This window comes from Vicia villosa, linkage group LG1, assembly GCF_029867415.1.
Source record: "Vicia villosa cultivar HV-30 ecotype Madison, WI linkage group LG1, Vvil1.0, whole genome shotgun sequence".
Taxonomy (NCBI): domain Eukaryota; kingdom Viridiplantae; phylum Streptophyta; class Magnoliopsida; order Fabales; family Fabaceae; genus Vicia; species Vicia villosa.
In genome coordinates, this window is record NC_081180.1 from 21,312,830 (window position 1) to 21,332,502 (window position 19,673).

The 19,673-nt window shown below is 33.7% G+C and overlaps 2 protein-coding genes and 2 non-coding genes across 4 annotated transcripts; 3 read left to right on the forward strand and 1 right to left on the reverse strand.

Moving 5' to 3' along the window:
* Positions 1-3,020: 3,020 nt before the first annotated feature.
* On the forward strand, positions 3,021-8,463 carry LOC131630768 (DNA replication licensing factor MCM2-like). Its single transcript, XM_058901515.1, has 17 exons — positions 3,021-3,296; positions 3,400-3,581; positions 4,111-4,289; positions 4,411-4,600; positions 4,686-4,905; positions 5,001-5,208; positions 5,288-5,422; positions 5,509-5,700; positions 5,774-5,946; positions 6,034-6,222; positions 6,315-6,431; positions 6,622-6,706; positions 6,784-6,927; positions 7,020-7,145; positions 7,240-7,422; positions 7,722-7,883; positions 7,966-8,463. Exons 1-17 carry the CDS (start codon positions 3,097-3,099, stop codon positions 8,077-8,079), a joined length of 2,799 nt encoding a protein of 932 aa, XP_058757498.1. The 5' UTR covers positions 3,021-3,096; the 3' UTR covers positions 8,080-8,463.
* A 5,374-nt stretch (positions 8,464-13,837) lies between these two features.
* On the forward strand, positions 13,838-13,934 carry LOC131645480 (small nucleolar RNA Z157/R69/R10). The gene has a single exon (XR_009297099.1). It is a non-coding gene; the product is annotated as a small nucleolar RNA Z157/R69/R10 (small nucleolar RNA).
* Positions 13,935-14,001: 67 nt separating this feature from the next.
* Positions 14,002-14,088, forward strand: LOC131645485 (small nucleolar RNA R11/Z151). Its single transcript, XR_009297103.1, has one exon. It is a non-coding gene; the product is annotated as a small nucleolar RNA R11/Z151 (small nucleolar RNA).
* A 2,342-nt stretch (positions 14,089-16,430) lies between these two features.
* LOC131602321 (calcium-binding protein CP1-like) lies at positions 16,431-17,261 on the reverse strand. Its single transcript, XM_058874409.1, has one exon. It carries the CDS (start codon positions 17,151-17,153, stop codon positions 16,665-16,667), a length of 489 nt encoding a protein of 162 aa, XP_058730392.1. The 5' UTR covers positions 17,154-17,261; the 3' UTR covers positions 16,431-16,664.
* Positions 17,262-19,673: the final 2,412 nt, after the last annotated feature.

The following is a 19,673-nucleotide window of genomic DNA, read 5'->3' on the forward strand; positions in this document are numbered from 1 at the left end:
TGTTCTCATCCATACTGCCAAAATAAATCTTACATTTACTAGCATTCATCTTTAACCTAGTAGCCGCTGAAAAACTATGGAAAGTCTTCATCATGAGATCCACAGAAATAATGTCTCCTCGAGCAAATAAGAGTAAATCATCAGCAAAGCTAAGGTTTGTGATGTTTACCTTCTCACACTAGGAGTGGTAGTTGTAGTCTAGATTTTTCTTCATTTTGTGAAAACATCTATTCAAATAATCCATAACTAGAACAACGAGAAGAGGGGAAATGGGATCCCCCTGTCTAAGTCCATGTTTAGTTGGCATGGCAGAAATTAACTCTCCATTGACCTGAAAACGATAGGATACAGTTGAAACCGTTGTCATGATCCAATTAGTGAATTGTCTAGGGATGCCCACTTCATTAAGAATGCATTCGAGAGCTCTCCAATCAATCGTGTTGTAGGCTTTTTGTAAGTCTATCTGCATCACACATCTTGGAGTCCCCTCTTTCCTAGAGTATCCTTTAATAAGCTCAAAAGCCAGGAGGATGTGGTTGTGGATATTTTGCCCTGGTACAAACGTTGCTTGGTTGCTACTCACAATACTGCCTATTACTTTCCCCAATCTGTAGGTTAGAATTTTGGATATGATTTTGTAGGGTGTAGAGCAACATGAGACAGGTCTATAGTCTCTTATAGTTCTGGCTTCCTCCTTCTTGGGAAATGAGAGTCACCACTGTGTAATTCATGGCCTTATATATTCTGATATTCATGGCCTTATAGTTGACCAACTTGTTTTAAAAAATTTGGCACCAAATCCATCTAACCTTGGAGACTTCAGGTTTCCAAGACTCCTGAGGGCATTGTAGATCTCCTCCTCAGTCACAGGCTGTATCATGTATTATCTTTGCTCCCAAGTAAGTTGTGCACCTTCTCTCATAGCATGTACATCAATACCATTCAGATGATCATCAGCCCTGCCCATCAATGTCTGGTAAAAAGATAAAACCTCCTCCTTGATTTCCTCATCTGTTAGCACCTGAGTTCCATCATCTCTGTATAAACCCTTCATAGCTTGTTGTTTATAGCTAGCTTTTATTGTGGCATGGAAATATGTGTTATTCCCATCCCCTAATCGAAGCCACTCAATTTTTGATCTTTGCTGCAAGTTTTGTTCCTCTACCTCATGCCATCTAATCAAAGTCTCCGTGCATCTCTTGACTTTATCAATTTTTTGGACATTCAATCTGTCAGCTGCAAGGCTATTCTGTGCTTCAAGTAAATCTTCCCTAGCTTGCATAATCTTATTGGGCAAGTCAGCTAGAGGTTTAGTAATTTCCCTTGTGGTTGTTTGTAGTCTCTTTAATTTGTGCCAAAGAGTATACATTGGCCTCCCTGAAATAGGCTCTTTCCAACTTTTCTCCACTCCTGTAGCATATCCTTCAAGCTCTGTACAGCTGTTCAAAAATTTGAATTGGTGATTCCTTTTTTTGTTCATAACAGGATACTGCAAGCTAAGTTATTAAATTATATGATTTTTACTATATTAAAATATTTAATAATTGACATCGAAGTTATTAAATGTCAAATTTTTCTTTTAAGTTATAAAAAATAAAATTAAAATACTATTTTAGAAATCAGGAAGCAATATATTTATAAAATATTTCTTATAAAATTATTTAAAAAAATGAAAATCACTTTTTTTTTTAAAAGAGACTCAATATTATATTATTAAAATGACTTTGTTATATCCAATTGAATTATATGTGGTAAGTTTGTTTTAATTTACTTATGTTATCTTAATGATATCAGCATCAGCCATTCAATATTAATTATATGGCTAAGAAAATAATTTACCTTTTATTTTATAATTAAAGAAATATTAAACTTGAATAAGGTCGTTCGATCTCAATTAGATGGATATTTAGATGGATATAAAAAGGTGACTTTGTGACTGGAGGAATTTTGTTGGATGCAATAAAAATAAATCCTAGTCCCTAATAAAAAATTGTTATATTACTTTAGAAAAATATATAATTTTCCCTGTAGCCTCCCCTTCTCCTCACTTTATGCGCACAAAACTCATATTTTCTCGTATTTGTAGTCACTAAAACTTTGCAATTATGTAGTCATGCATTGTGATTGTTCGATTAAAATTAGACGGTCTTAATTTAAAAAATAGTATTTATATTTTTAAATTAAAAATAAAATCAATTATTTTGACTCATCGGAAAATATTAGACGGCTCATAGTGTCTTGACTATAAGATTATTTGAAAATCTAATGGTAGTAAATCCATATCTAGTAAGCAAAATCTAAACTACTTCACCATCCGACAATATTCATCATATTTGTTGTAAAAACATCTCACTTTTTCAATTTTAATTTTTTTAAAATTATTGATCAATAAATATCAACTATTTATATATATAATAAATAAATATAACTAAATATTAAGGTCGGATGTTCAATTTTAAATCAATAATTTATATTTATTTAACTCAACTAGCATAACACATAGTAATAGTTAAACTATCCAACCACCCATTTTCAATTTTCAATTGTACTATAAAATTAATAACATTACATGCAAAGTTTACAACTTATTAATTAATCGAAATGTATCAATAATTAATAAGCGGGGGTACTTCGACGTCAAAAATAATTATGAGATTATGAGATAATTTACTTTGCTTAATAAATAAACCTTATTAATTATAAATTTTATTAATTGATGTCAAATTAATTTTTTTATTGAATAGATCAAATTCAATCACACAATAATTAAATAAAAAATTGTAATCTTTCTTTTATTTATACATTTTTTCAATTTATATCAAATTGTAAAATGCGATATTGGAGAAGAAGGGACCAAAAAAGCCCAATAACACAATCTCATATAAAAATGCCCAACGGAACATGGACCCAACCTGGGCCGGGTATAGGAAGAGAGCAACGGCCCAACAAGTAAGAGAATTGGCGCCAACATTTTCCCGCCAAAAAACGGGAACTCCACCGATTGATAACCCTCAGAAGTTACAACCCTAACCAGAGAAAACCAAAATCAAATCGAGAGAGAGCGAGAGTGAAAGTGCTAGAGTTCAGAAGACAACAATGGAGCCAGGAATCCCCCCTTCAACTCCCGATTCGCCTACATCTCCATCCATCGGTTTCAACACCGATCAACTTCCTCATACTCACACTAGTCGAGCCTCCGACGATGAAGCTTCCGTCGATCCCGACATCATTCGTGACGAGCCAGAGCCAGAGGAAGACGAAGACGGAGAAGATCTCTACAACGATAACTTTCTCGAGTCAGTACTTTTTTCATTTCTGCTATTTTCTTTAATTCTATGCTCCTTTTGTATTTTGTGTAGTTTAGTTATGTTGTTGATGGAATGAATTGTCGTTGAACAGGGATTATCGGAGAATGGATGAAGCTGACCAGTTCGAATCTGTTGGATTGGATGATTCTGTTGAAGACGAGAGAGATTTTGATCAGATCATGGAGGATCGCAGGGCTGCTGAAGTTGAGCTTGACACTCGCGATGGCCGTACTTCCAATAGGACTAAACTTCCTCAGCTTCTTCACGACCAGGGTAGCCATTTCTTTTTCTTTCATTTCGCAGCCTTATCCATGCTTAATTACGATTTCTTTTATTCATTATTGTATTTATTAAATTAGGAATTGATTTAGGGTTTGCAATTTTAATTGATCAAAATTGGCTGATTGTAACTAATTGTTTTAGGCAATCTCAACTTAGCGGGTGTTGAATTATAACTACTGAATGAATTGGTATTAATTGTAGGATTTAGGTGTATTGTTTGTGACAGTTATTCTTGGTGATTTTTTTAGAATGAGCATGAATTAGGATATCTCATGATTTACTCTGACTAATTAATCATTATTGCTAAAAGTTTATATGATGTTTGGTCTCTTTGGGTTAGTTTGAGCATGAATTCTATGATGTTTGGTCTCTTCGGGTTACTCTGTGCATGGATTGGTATGCTGTTTGGGATCTTCTGATTACTTTATACCCTTTATACCGGAGGTTGTCACTGGTAGCTAAGTTTTTTGTTAGAGCATTAGGGTTATGGCGTTGATTGTTAATCTGTAATCTATTGCAGATACTGATGATGACAGTTATAGGCCTTCTAAAAGGGCCAGAGCTGATCACAGGTCTTCTATACCACCAAGTGATGATGATCTTGATGGGATGAATAGTTCACCTGGAAGGTCACAACGAGGACAACACTCAAGGGAGGATAATCCAACCACTGATCAAAATGAGGATGATCAGTATGAGGTACTTTCAACTTTGAACTTATTTTCCTTTTGAAAAAGATAACTTTGAATTTATTTTCCTTTTGAAAAAGATATTCTATAAGCCTCATTGTTGATTTTATTTACTTGGTCATGTAATATAGGATGATTTTGATGATGAAGCTGGGTATGAGATGTACCGAGTTCAAGGAACCCTTAGAGAATGGGTTACAAGAGATGAAGTGCGCCGCTTCATAGCCAGGAAATTCAAGGATTTCTTACTCACTTATGTTAATCCGAAGAATGAACATGGAGATTTTGAGTATGTGCGTCTGATTAATGAAATGGTGTCGGGTAATATATTTTCTTCAATCTTTGTAGTTGTGACAGTCATCAGTATCTTCTTTTTCGCCAACTTATTTTTTGTCTTTTGTTGTAGCTAACAAGTGCAGTTTGGAGATAGATTACAAGCAATTTATCTATGTCCATCCCAACATCGCCATTTGGCTGGCTGATGCACCTCATTCTGTTCTAGAAGTGATGGAGGATGTTGCTAAAAGTGTTGTCTTTCAGTTACATCCAAATTACAAACATATACACCAAAAGATTTATGTACGCATTACCAACTTACCAGTTTATGATCAGATCCGAAATATTAGGTAACATGAAAATTTCAACTGATATGTTGCACCATTCTCCTTCCTCTTGTCTTTTCCATTGGATAAAAAACTAATCGTTGCCTTCTATGGAGCAGACAGATTCATTTGAATACAATGATCCGAATTGGGGGAGTTGTAACTAGGCGTTCTGGAGTTTTCCCCCAGTTGCAACAGGTGAAGTATGACTGTAGCAAATGTGGGGCCATTTTGGGGCCATTTTTTCAGAATTCCTATTCAGAGGTGAAAGTTGGTTCCTGTCCTGAGTGTCAATCAAAAGGACCATTCACTGTCAATATTGAACAGGTACTACCCTTGCAAATGCTTGAAGTTTGAAACTAATATTTTTGTAAAAATTAACATGTTTCTTACTTCTATTCCATAGACAATTTACAGGAATTTTCAAAAGCTCACTCTTCAAGAGAGCCCAGGAATAGTTCCTGCTGGGCGACTGCCAAGATACAAGGAAGTGATACTATTGAATGATCTGATTGACTGTGCTCGACCTGGAGAAGAGATTGTATTGTCCTCTACTTTGGCTTTATTTTTTGGTCTTGTGTGTTGTGGAATGATTTTCTTATGTTGTTTTTATTCTGACAATTTCAGGAGGTCACGGGTGTTTATACTAATAACTTTGACTTGTCCCTTAACACAAAGAATGGTTTTCCTGTGTTTTCCACTGTTGTTGAGGCAAATTATGTTACAAAGAAGCAAGATCTCTTTTCTGCCTACAAACTTACACAGGAAGACAAAGAAGAGATTGAAAATTTGGGCAAAGACCCTCGAATTGGAGAAAGGGTATGTTCCTTATAACTTCTGGTGGTATATTTACCATTTAATATTTGTTGTTAAACTATAAATTGTATTTCAGATTGTCAAGTCTATTGCTCCATCAATTTATGGTCACGATGATATAAAAACTGGAATAGCTTTAGCTATGTTTGGAGGTCAAGAAAAGAATGTTGAAGGGAAGCATCGTCTGCGAGGAGACATTAATGTTCTTCTTCTTGGCGATCCAGGAACAGCAAAATCTCAATTTCTCAAGTATGAACTTATCCTTTGTTATTTTATAGGATTTTAATTTGTTATAGCAATCAATTGATTGTTAGATTAACACAATTCTGTTGATAGGTATGTTGAAAAAACTGGCCAGAGAGCTGTATACACCACTGGTAAAGGAGCTTCTGCTGTGGGTCTCACTGCTGCAGTTCACAAGGATCCTGTCACGAGGGAATGGACCCTTGAAGGGGGAGCTCTTGTTCTAGCTGACAGAGGGATTTGTCTCATTGATGAATTTGACAAGATGAATGACCAGGATAGGTAAGAAAATAGATAGTGTAATCTTTTATGTTATTTCTGATTATTGTATGTTTTTCAGTTATGTCTGACCATTAAGATAAATATATTATCAGAGTAAGTATTCATGAAGCCATGGAGCAGCAGAGCATAAGCATATCAAAAGCTGGAATTGTCACATCTCTGCAGGCACGCTGTTCTGTCATTGCTGCTGCAAATCCAATTGGAGGAAGGTAAACGAATAAGCTTTTATGTTAAGTTACATGTATCTGAGAGCAGGTTGGCACTGTTCATCAGTGTCCAATTTAAGCCTTCATCTCCCATGTCATTCATATTAAAATCAATTGAAGTACTTATTTATGGTTTATGTTCTCCTAGCTTCTAACTAATGAATTGGCAAATTGAACTCTGTTGGATTTGCAGATATGATTCCTCAAAATTGTTTACACAGAATGTTGAATTGACAGATCCTATTATTTCTCGTTTTGACATCCTTTGTGTTGTGAAGGTTGGTCAAATTCATAAATTCTTCTATAAACTCCTTACTTGTTCATATATTGATTGAGGGAGTTCTTGAATTTACAGGATGTGGTTGATCCAGTCACTGATGAAATGCTTGCAAAGTTTGTTGTTGACAGTCACTTCAAGTCACAACCCAAGGGTGCTAACAATGATGATAAGTCTGTTAGTGAGTCCCAGGATGCATCTGGCATGCCAATTGACCCAGAGGTCCTAACTAAAACCCTGCTGCTGCAGTAACCTCACTTTAAGTAATATTGATTGTGTCTTTTGTGTCTCAAGGAATTTTGGCTTGTTTGCAGATACTCCCTCAAGATCTGTTGAAGAAATACATTACATATGCCAAGTTGAATGTTTTCCCAAGGTTTAATGATGCTGATTTGGATAAACTTACTCATGTGTATGCAGAACTCCGAAGGGAATCATCGGTAATGTCCTGTCTCTTTTCACCTAACAAACTTTTGTTTGTAGTTATTGTTTGTATTGGTTTTACTAACATGCTGCTCTTATTCTCTTGTTTAGCACGGTCAAGGAGTCCCCATTGCTGTAAGGCACATTGAATCAATGATAAGGATGTCTGAAGCTCATGCAAGAATGCATCTCAGACAGCATGTCACACCAGAAGATGTGGACATGGCAATCCGTGTTCTACTTGATTCGTTCATTTCAACCCAGAAGTTTGGGGTGCAGAAAGCACTGCAAAAGGTATGTAAAAATATTGAAAGAAGATTTTTCAAACACAGCTTAACATATACAATTTTGCTGTGTTTTAATTTTTTCTTCTGAGGACAAAAAGCACTAAATAAACATTAATTCATAGGGTTTACAGTGTCTTTGTTCTGTGTTTAAATATCTGCGCCAAGAAATATTCTGCATTATTTCAAATTACCTTTTCTTTTGACTTTTCTTAACATTTGATCACATTGCTACAGTGTTTTGATTGGCATTCATGGTTTTGTAATGGACAGAAACTCTTCTCTTAGACAATTTTCTTGTTATTGCAGAGCTTTAGAAAGTATATCACTTTCAAGAAGGACTATAATGATATGCTCGTTTATATTCTCCTAGACCTTGTAAAGAGTGCTATTCAATTTGAAGAAATTGTTGCTGGGTCTACTTCTAGTCTGACGCATGTAGAAGTCAAAGTAGATGATCTCTTCATGAAGGTAATTTAAACCAGTCCTTTAATTATGTTTGTTTTCTAACTCGGATGATTGTGGCTGACTCCCCTTTTGTTTAACACTGTAGGCTCAAGAGCATGATATATATGATCTGAAGCCGTTCTTCAACAGCAACCAGTTTTCAAGGGCCAATTATGTATTAGATGAAGAGCGAGCAGTTATCATACATCACCTCAGGTGAAAGTAGAGTCAGATGTATGGATTTTGTCACATTCGTAGCATGTTGGAGAGGACCTTTGAAAATCATATATTTGCATTAGACCTTATTGATATTTTGTATAATTTAAACAAATAGTCACTTGGTTTGGCTAGTATGCGGCTTGTTGGGTTGAACATCGATCCTCTCTTTGAAAGGATTCTGTCACACAAAACATTCACATCAACATTATTGATAAAAAGCTTATGATTCATTAGAAAACATGATTGTTAATATCATGAGACTTCACCAACACAAGCTGAACTGTGAAGAGTGTAATGAATTTAATGGAAAAAAATCTCTGAAATTTCTGTGTCAAATCTAAATGATATATGCTGTAACTTTTTATTATTTGAATCAATATATAATAATATTATTTCAACAGAAATGGAAGAGAAGTGTACAATAATTTGCTTGCTCCTTGTAATAAAAGACTAAGTTTGAACTTCGTTTAATAAATTTAGGACTAACAGTATTATGTTACGCCCTGCCCTCTAAAAGACTTGTAGTATTTACCCTTTTCTTCCCTGTCCACCATCCTCTACAGCAACCGTCTTTGTTGGTCACACCGCCGGTCACCTTGTACCATCATGTCAGCCACAGCCTTCTACCTCTTATTCTACTTGCCAACCGGACTCCCCCACCAAAAAGGTAAAGACATCAGATTCTTACTCTAAAACCCCCTAAAAAGAATACGTTTCTATTTCTTCAAATGATGCCATTCTAAATTTGTTTGGGGGCACTCTAGATTCATGTCTTGCAAGCAAAATCCAGAGTTTACTGTTGGAAATTGTTACAAATCAAGAAGAAAATAGTTAAGGGCTATGAAGTTCCAACACGTCAATTACAAAGTGTGTTCCCACACCAGATATGTATCGGACACACGCGACACAGATATGTATCGGACACACGCGACACGTATTTGACACGTTTTTGTAGTGTTCAACAGGAAAAAATTAAAATACAACGGAAACGGATACAACACACTATTTCAAACAACGGACACAACGTCTTCTCAAATTCTCATAATTTTAAAAAATAAAAAACATTTCTTATCTTTTATATTTCATTTCCCCGTTATAAAAAACAACTCGTACTCCTTTTGTTTTTTCATCTCTATTTATTTTCATCTTATTCGTTTGTTTTCATCTCAGCATGCATATATTCAACTGTTACCGTCACTGGTATACTACTCTTTCCTTTTTGATATTCAATCTTTCTTAATTGAAAGGACTCAATTTAATTTTTTTAATTGAAAATATGAAGTTTAAAAAAAAAAAAAGGTATTGTTTGACCCAACTTTTTATTTACTTTTCTTCTCCTTATAAAAAAATGGAGGGCCAAGCACATTTTTTTTAAAACTCTTGTGAAAAAAAGTAATTTATTTTTAAAGATAAAAAAATTGAATAAAAGGAGCTTTTAAAAAAGGCATTAAAACCAACTTTTTTGGAACTTAAAACATGTGATCGCGGTTCGAATCTCAATGAAAGCACTAGACGACAATTTTTCAATTTTTTCTACGGTTCATAACATCTAGAGTTATGTTTTATTTATTTTTTTTCTTCTTGTCTTTACATCATCATTTTTGTAGATACTAGTATTGTCCAACTTTTTATTTATTTTGTATATTATATCTTGTTTTATTGTATAATGATTTTCAATAATAATATTATTAATTTTTTATATTATACACTAAATTATAGATGTCAATACAACAATTAATCAATACGAAACAACTTTTAAATTAAAAATAACTTTAAAATTTAAAAAATAATCACAACAAAACAACTTTAACTTTATTTTAAAAACTTTTGTTTTTAACTTTAATTTTAAATATTTTTTATAAATTATGCTTATAAATTGGATTATTTTATTAATATATAAAATATATATAATGGTGTTCGTGTCTTATATTTTTTACATTAGCGGTGTCTTCGTGTCCATGTCGTGTCTCGTGTTCGTGTTAGAGTCCGAGCTTTCTAAGTTAAGGGATTGTTCTTGTGAGCGTTGAGATGGTTGGGTTTAATTACTACTCCCTCCATTTGTTTATAAAAGATAATGGAGGGTGTATGTGAAAAAGAAAGATCAACACTTATTTCAAGTTGTTTCTTCGTTATGGACTGTATGCTTACTTCGCTTTTGTACAAATACTTGTTTCCCTTGCGTGGAAGTGCTAGGATTAGGTTGCAGTGGCTTTATAGAGCAGAAGATGGAGAAGAAATGTGTAATGAAGGACACAGAAGCAAAATAGACTATTCAAAACTAATGTTATCCTTGGTTTAATTTTTTAAAGAGCCAGAAACAATTTTTGGGTGTAGAATTAATTTTAAAATGTTTTAAAAATTGATTCTATTTGAAATTAAAAATTATAATTTTTGAATTTAAATATGATTTTTATATTAAAATTTACCGTTTAATTTAATTTTTGCATAAAACTATTTTAACATAAATAACTTTATATTTAACTCACTTTTAATCTGAATAAATTTTACAGAATCAATTAACTCAAAATCAATTTTTTTCTGCAGAATTAAACTTATTTCACGTTAGTTTTGTAAAAAAATGTGCATCTACCATGAAGCTTCAAGTTATAGCTTTCCTAAATCCATCTTAAATGTGCATCGAAATGTGGTAATTTTTATTTGGACGAGTTTCCAAAAATAGGTCTTTTGTAGGCCATATATTATAGTGATCCATCATAATTTAGTCGTGAATTATAGTAAATTGTAAAAGATTAGGGGTTGCTTTTTTCACCCAGGTGGTGAAGAATCACCCTAATGAATCTCAAAATTGCCCTTCCAACATTCCAAAAGTACACATCCGGATGTCCATAATGCCCCACCGAAATAAATTGTAAGTGAGACACTCTCATTTTTTTCAAAAACTAGTTTGAAAGTGTTTCTTTGGACTAACCCCTACACTAATTACGTTTATTTTACAGCTCAATGAATAATTTGGAAGTGCGGTTCCATATTTGTCAAGCGGGAAATTGAATAAACACCACCTTGCATGTATTATTCATTCATGATCATACCACCACTCTTCTTCAAATCCTACCAAAACCTCTTTTCATTCTCAATCAAGTTTTGTATTTCAAAACAACATTCTTCTATTTTTTCACATCAAATGTGAGTGTCCTTTTAAGTTTTGCGGGTACCTTATGATGAATAATACATGGACATTTAATGTGATTTGTGGTATGCATAATCATAACTTGTGTTATGAGTAAGTCGATCATCCTATTGCATGTCACCTTAATCTTGAAGAGAAAGATCTTGTTTTTGACATGACATCAAACATGGTGGAGCCCAAAAATATGCTTTCAACTTTGAAATGAAAAAGACCTTAATATGTCTCAGATATCAAGCAAGTATACAATGTTCATGTCTGAAACAACAAGGCGATAAGCGGTTCAAGAACTGAAACGCAACAACTATTAAATCTTTTGGATGATTATCATTATGTATCTAGGTACAGAGTATGTGAGGATGAAGAGATCGTTTGAGATATATTTTGGACTCATCCTGATTCTATCAAGTTGCTAAACACAACATGAACCCAATGATCCAAAATCAGCATAACGAGATACAGACGTCACTTGGTCGTAGTAATATAGTATTAGAACTAGTATTTAGAGACAACAATCTTTATTCACTGTTAGTGGGCAATATATCTTAGGTGAGATTGAATTTTATTTATCACAAGCCAAACGAGCAGAGAAAATAGGTTCAGATAGCTTAAAGTGTAGTTGAACACTTAGGAAGACGAATGGTCTTCCGTGTACTTGTTTAATTTCAAAGAAGACGAAAGTTGATAGACCCGTACGTGTGAATGAGATTTACACGCACTGGAAAATACTACGGTTTAATGATGATGATGGTGTGATGAAGGATGATAAATCGAATATATCTATCTAGACCAGAATGGGAAATGATTCACGAAAGATTTTTGAAAGCAGATAATAACATGAAATTGCACATCAAAGAGTCGCTGAGGAAGATTGTCTATCTATAAATCACATATTTGAAACCACCCTCAGAACTGGTAAAAAACAAAAGGTGCTCCTAAGAAATTCAAACCAACACCGAGTGACAATTCAATAAAGTGGTCTCCTTCCTATTTCGAACATGTTGACACACATTTTCTGGATTCTCCAACTTCAAAATCTCAAGATAGTGTTTTCAAAGGTGCTCGCATTAGCAAACCATATCATTCACTACCTTTACCAAAAATCACACACATTGAAGATATTTTGCTTTTTATGCACAAATACATTGAACGAATTATAGATGTTAAGAGTTACAGTAATTGTGGTTATCACGTTGTTTCAACTTTGCTAAATATAGGAGAGAATAATCATACAATTGTTCGCCAACAACTTCTCAATGAGTTGAAGGCGCATAAGAAATCATACACAACTCTATACAGGAAAAAAGAACATTTTGATGCAATTCATGCACCTCCTATTCCTTGTGTCAGCGGTCCGATATCGAAGAAAAAACCTATGCACTTCTCTAAAATGGAACATCTTATAGCAAGTGCATATAATATACAGTGTGTACTGATCTGAAAAGATATAGTTTCTCGAAAATATTTTGTTCAAAGTGACCACCTCAAAATTCAACGGGACACATTATGTGTATTGGGTGGCTTTCAAAATCTCTATATTTTGTTCAAGTTTTTTTGAAACGCAAGTGTCCTATAACACAGACATAACCGTAGTAGACCAATCATTCCATAAAATAAGCACAACCTTGATCAGATAACTTTATGGAAAGGATGGTTGAATTCACCAAATTGAGCGAGATTGAAAGAGAATTAAATCAGAAAAAGTCAAAAGCAGAATCACCCATACATTTAGATTTAGATGGTTACCCATGTTTTGATGTATTTTAGGTTTTATGTAACAATTTATTTAGGTGGTGACTCGATTTTGTATGTAATGTTAATTGATATTGTCAACGATATAATCTGGATACATTTTGATACATTTTAGGCAAAATACTCTTTTTTGTCCCTTAACTATACCCCAAGGTCCATTTTGGTCCCTTATCTTTAAAAAGTGTCAAAGTGGTCCTTTAATTGTTCAAAAAGGTCCACGTTAGTCCTTTCCGTCCAATTTTTGCTAACGACGTCAACTTTTCCATGCTGGCATCTGACGTGGCGCTGAGTCATATTATTATTATTATTAGTTATTATTACTCTCTCTCTCTCTCTACAACTAACGAACCACCCTTACCCAGAAATCTAAACAACACTTCAAATTCAAGAAGAACAAACACCAGCCTCAACTTAAATCGCATCCCAAACACGAATATCAAGTCAAATTAAATGAAAGCAACAAGAAATTTCCAGATCGAAACTACCCAAAACGGAACCCTAATCTCACTACCTTGTCAAAAACAAGATGAAACCTAGAGCTTCCAACACCAAACCAATTCGAAATCATCCTCTAAACACGATTCTCCACTCGAAACTCAACATGAACCGATGAAAATGAGAGATCAAAAGTCTAGAGAGAAAAATCATAAAACCTCTCTTCGTCCTCAGACCTCACACTGTTCTGCCGACTTATTCTCACTTCACTGCCAATATATTCCAACCTCATCATCGTCCTTACTCACTCGTTCATGTCAAATACTGGTTCGGTTTGTGTTTGTTAGGATTTTTGAGTTCCGTATCTTAATTTCAATAGGATTTCTTTTCGATTTTTTTCTTCTGTTTTTGTGTATTTGATGTTGAATATTGTGCGGTGATGATACTATGGTGGACTAGAGTTTCTGATTTGGGAATCTTCACCCACGAATTGATTACAAACCCTTGGCTGTTTGAGCACTCTTAATTTTTCCCATTTTCTATTTTTTACGTTATATTTTATTTATTATTTAATAATTTTGATAATTAATAAGGCTTATGATGATAACATAGTTAAATCTTAGCGGATTTCAGTGAGATTTTTAATCAAGGATCTGATTGTTACACATACTGAGGCCTTTTTTTCCATCAAAATTACTAATTCAATCAAAATAGTAATAATAATATGACTCAGCACCACGTGAGATGCCAGCATGGAAAAGTTGACGCCGTTAGTAAAAATTGGATGGAAAGGACTAACGTGGACCTTTTTGAACAATTAAAGGAGCACTTTGACACGTTTTAAAGATAAGGGACCATAATGGACCTTGGGGTATAGTTAAGGGACCAAAAAGAGAATTTTGCCTACATTTTAATGTATATTCAATATTAATTATATAAATACTGGTTGTTCCATTTTTCTAAATTTTTATGTTTCAAATTAAAACATGGTCCCATAATAGGTTATGTGTGAGAAGTTGTGTTTGAGAGGGTGAATCACGAACTGCAATTTTAGACTCACTCTATTTTATTGCAAAAAATACTAAGATGAGTTCGGAACTGCATTTACGGAGAAACCTTTTTTTACATTAGCCACCTAATATGGGTATTTTATCTTAATTATAAAGTTGACGTTTCTCACCTTGTAAACTTCTTCATCATTTCTCTTCTCATTGCATGCCTTGTGTTTCCTTTGAGATGTTGGCTTCCTTGTGGAATTAATGACAAGGCGGTGGTATCTATTCATGACATGTTAAAGGGTGGTGACTAGGAAAACAAGTATATGTTGTTCCTTAATAGGATACAGAGGTGCCTAGCTTGGTGGCTTGATTGTTAAAGGGCCAAATTCAGACTTCCTTCAAGTCCTTTGTGGAAGTGAGCCTCTCGTTTTTTGTCCCTAATTTAGGGCCCCAACTTGCGACATCTACCTCTCGTGCTTCTGGCTGGGGGATCATCTATGACGAAGCATTTCCTTCTCATTTCCAAGGTATTTTGATAGCATTCACGAACAACCTCCTGATCCCACTGAACAAATTTAACTCGCCCATCAGATAATAAATACTTTGTGCTTAAATAAATGGTAGAAAGGACCCCCCTAACAAGTTGAGGGAGGGCCGCCCCAGGATGACGTTGTGTGGGGACAAGACGTCTACCACAAGATATTTTACATTAAAAGTTCTCGTTTTTGCCTCTAAGCCAAACATTTTTTCGAGCGTTATGACCTTTCACTTGTACTCGTTCACCTAATAGATCAACTAGAGAACCTTGAAATGTTCAGATGTGTTCTAGGTCAATGCGTGACAACTCCTTTATAATGTAGGGCTGTCAGAAGTTTTTAGGGTTGCTATGGTGTTAGAGCAAGCTCACACAACACAAGAATGGTGAAAAACTCGGTGTTTTGTGTAATGGATTGAATATTCCATTCAACCCCATAGTTGATATATTTATAAAAATCATTGAATTTGGACCTTAGAACTATCGAAGTTATGTTTTACTGTTGATGTTATCTAGGCTTTTTGGGGGGGCTTATTTTGTTTGAATATGGATTAGAACTATCGATCTCAGTTTGAGACATTTTTTATGTCTGTATTTTTATTAGATTGAGGTAATATTTTTTTTACTATGTTTGACACTATTTGTAAGCTTTATAAGATGTTTTCTTTTCGTGTACTATATATACCATTACATTACACTACTATGATATACTATGGAAAAATCATGATTCTTAACTGTTTCAAGCAAATGAATACACCATTAGAAGCGAAGTGTCACCGTGAACTCGATTCTATAATTTATTTAAATATATCAGCAATTCTTCCGTAGGTAAAATTACGACTTTTTGAACACGTTTCGTAGATATACCTACGGAAGAATTATGCATCTAAAGAAGAAACCAAATTTTTTGAAGAAAAAAATGTGTTTCCGAATGTACATCTATGAAAGTAGACGGCATAAATAAAAATTTGTCAAGTGCCTGAGAGAGTCGTGGGGTGCATTGAAAAATCTTCTACTTAAATACTCCCTCTGTTTTTTATTATAAGTCGTTTTAAACCTTTCACACATATTAAGAAAAATAATAATTGTTGTAAGAAAATGAGAAATTATAAACTTTCTTACAAAATTATCTTCATTAATGACATGTGAAAGATAAATTTATATAATTGAAAAGAGAGAGAATAATAAATATTTAAGAATATAATAGAAAAAATAACATTAATTATTCATTGAAATTGTAAAGCGATTTATATTTAAATACAATTTTTTTCAAAACGGCTTATAATAAAAAACGGAGGTAATAGTAAACTCTTGATCAAATGAGATTATTAAAAGAAGAGAAATGTTAATCAGTGTCCTTGAGACACTCTTTAAGTGATTAAAGTGGTATAAAAAATTAAAAATATGTGTATCCAATAAATTAGAAATTAAAATATTAATTTTTATAAATATTTTTTAATTTAATATATTAAAAAAAATATCCTGAATGCACTTCGTAAGCGATACCTTTATAATAACATAGATTCTATCATAATTGAGGTTATTAAGTAATTTTCATCATTATTACAACTCACATCCCACTCATCACTTAACAAATACAATTCACCTAAAAAAATTATCATTTCCGAAACCTAGAAGTGTTCCAGAAAATCCAACGCAAAACCAATTTAGCCACTAACTTTTTTTAACAACATAAAAACACGATTAAATACTATTAACAATTAATTATCCAGAGCAAGATGATCAAAAGCTAATATACGAATCAAACCATCAAAGCTAACACCGCCGTTTCCATCACCACCGCCCAACCTAATCATAGCGTTTATATCTTCATCGCTTGCCTCAAACCCAGCCAACGCCATATAATTCTTCAAATCCTCATAACCAACTTTACCGTCACCGTCTCTATCCATCACCTTGAACACATCTTCCATCGCCCCACACCCTAACGGTCTCTTTTCTCCTTCACCGCTAACAACCTTCTCGAATTCCTCGTACTCCACGAACCCGCTCAAGTTCGTGTCCGCCACCGACATCATCGCACCGATCGCGTCATCGCCGCCGCTAACACCGCCGCTGTTGGTGGCGTAGAATGAACGGAGATCCTCTCGGCTTATTTTACCGTCGGAGTCGGTGTCGAGAACGTCGAACGCCGGACGGAAATCGGATGTGGGAGGTTGTAGACGGAGGTTACGGCCAGAAGGACACATAATGTTTTTTTTGTGTGTTTGGTTTTTGTTTGGCTTTTGTTTGTGTGAGTTTTGTGGTTGTGTTTTTTGAACTATGGTTGGTTATGGTTATAACTTAATTATTCCTATATACGTGTGTTGAATATATAGGGTGGAGTGGGTTTGGGCTCCGGGAATTTGGGGGCCCACGCAGTATTTGTGAGGCATGCAGTGATTCCTATACGGACAGAATCACGGGACTTGGGCAGCAAGGTTTTGGACTACGTTGAAATTTGGAGGAATGTGCTGGGGTTCTTACGTATGTCGTGACATCATTGCTCTTGTTTCTTTCGGAGATGTGATTCTGTTCTACCGTCTAGAATACTCCTCGTGGTTGTTGTGTAAATTGCTATGTAATGTTCACTTTACAAATATGAGAAAATGTGGTGAAGTGGGGGTCACACCACTCACGAGATATTGGGAGTTTAGAAATTCAAAAAGAAAATGATTTGGAAGTTTGATGGGGAGTTTTTTTTTTTCTTTTTTTATTTAAAAAATAAAAAAGTTCATTCTACATAAAATTATTTCTTTAAATATTTTACTTTTTAGCTGAAAAAATAAAATAAAATATAATAATATTTTTCTTGGGAAACACTCTTCCACCATATTTATGTTAACGAAAAGCCTTATTTAACCTTTTTTTATTAGTGTTATTTATGTTATGAGTCGACCTTATGTTCAAAGACGGAGGGATTCAATCAAAAGATGGTTCAATCCAATAACACAAATGCTAAGTTGCTAATGATCAAGTGGTTATGTTGCTAATTGCTCACCGTTAGATTTAATCGAAAGGTCCCACTTAATCCACTTCGGACGATCTGGGGTGGTTCTAACCGCCTTCAATATATAAAGCTCTATAAGCAACATCATTTAGGTAGTCTAATCATTCATATATTCAAATTATTTCTCATTCATTCATTAATTTGAATTTCAAAGTGCTAACTTTGTAGGTCTAGTTCGTTTTGCCACATGAGAAGTACACTCCACCGCAACTGAACCATATTTCTGTCTATCATCAAATGTTTTTGGTTCCTAAACGAAACATTGGCACCACAAGTGAGAATCAACTTCAGATTCTCACGAATTTTTCCAGTCAGATCATTCTGGTTCTGAAGTCATGAATAGTTACAACGGCCTCGCTCTAAATAAGACAATAACACTTGATCCATCTATAGAAGTCACCATAGGTTTACCAACCTTAAAATCATCTTCTTACTTCACAATTTCTCTAATTGACAATGGATCACCTAACAAGGGGGAATTAAACAAAACAACATTTGACATAAGGTTTTTTAAGGTCGTTGACGACGACTAGCAGGCGGGAAAAATGTAATCCTATCTTAGCATTTATAGATTGCGACAATGTGGATGAGATTCCTAGTGCCACACTTTTGATGGTCGTAGTTACTAATATAACGAACACTCAGTGTTAGGGATCCTTATTGACAGAAGGAGTTTTTAAAACACCGTGTACTTCGGCATCTTTGTGAAGTTATTGTTGCACAATTGAGACCTAATGTCATTTGGAGGGAAAAATCTTCTAGCGTTCAACGATTCCACCATTCGCCTTTGCGGAGCAATAGAAATACCAATTTTTGTCAAAAAGAGAAGGACAAGAGTACAATGGACGTGTTTTTCTTACGTATGTCATGACATCGTAGCTCTTGTTTCTTTTGGAGATGTGATTTTGTTCTACCGTCGAGAATACTCGTCATGGTTGTTGTGTAAATGATTATACAATGTTCACTTTAACAAAATGAGAAATAAATGTTATGAAGTGGGAGTTTAGGAAAAGAATGATTTGTAAGTTTTATTAGGAAATTTTTTCTCACAATAACCTCTTTTACTAGTATGTGTATATATATATATATATATATGTATATATATATATATATATATATATATATATATATATATATATATATATATATATGGGACGACTCAAGTGAGAACACTTGGTTATTATGAGAAATGAGAACAATGAATCACGACCATTAAATTTTAATTTTGTTGATTTTAATGGACTGGATTGGTTTCTCTTTCTATATTGATTTAAAATAAATATTGAGGATCATAGAAAGAGAAACCAATCCAGTCCATTAAAATCAACAAAATTAAAATTTAATGGTCGTGATTCATTGTTCTCATTTCTCATAATAACCAAGTGTTCTCATTTGAGTCGTCCCCATATATATTGTTCTCATTTCTATATTGATTTAAAAATGTCATTCTCATAAGATACGTCCTCAATATATATATATATATATATATATATATATATATATATATATATATATATATATATATATATATATATATATATATATATATATATATATATATATATATATATATATATATATATATATATATATATATATATATATTGAGGACGTATCTTATGAGAATGACATTTTTATATGAGAATTTGAGAATGAATCTGAACAATTAGATTTTAAAATAAATATTAGAGATTATGTGTTAATATTTTTCTCTCTCTCC

Excerpts from the sequence above, each read along its gene's own strand:
- LOC131630768 (XM_058901515.1), top strand. The coding sequence starts at position 3,097 with ATGGAGCCAGGAATCCCCCCTTCAACTCCCGATTCGCCTACATCTCCA. Across the intron at positions 4,601-4,685 it reads GATTAATGAAATGGTGTCGG|CTAACAAGTGCAGTTTGGAG; the intron begins GTAATATATTTT and ends CTTTTGTTGTAG. Across the intron at positions 5,209-5,287 it reads TCACTGTCAATATTGAACAG|ACAATTTACAGGAATTTTCA; the intron begins GTACTACCCTTG and ends TCTATTCCATAG.
- LOC131602321 (XM_058874409.1), bottom strand. The coding sequence starts at position 17,153 with ATGTGTCCTTCTGGCCGTAACCTCCGTCTACAACCTCCCACATCCGAT.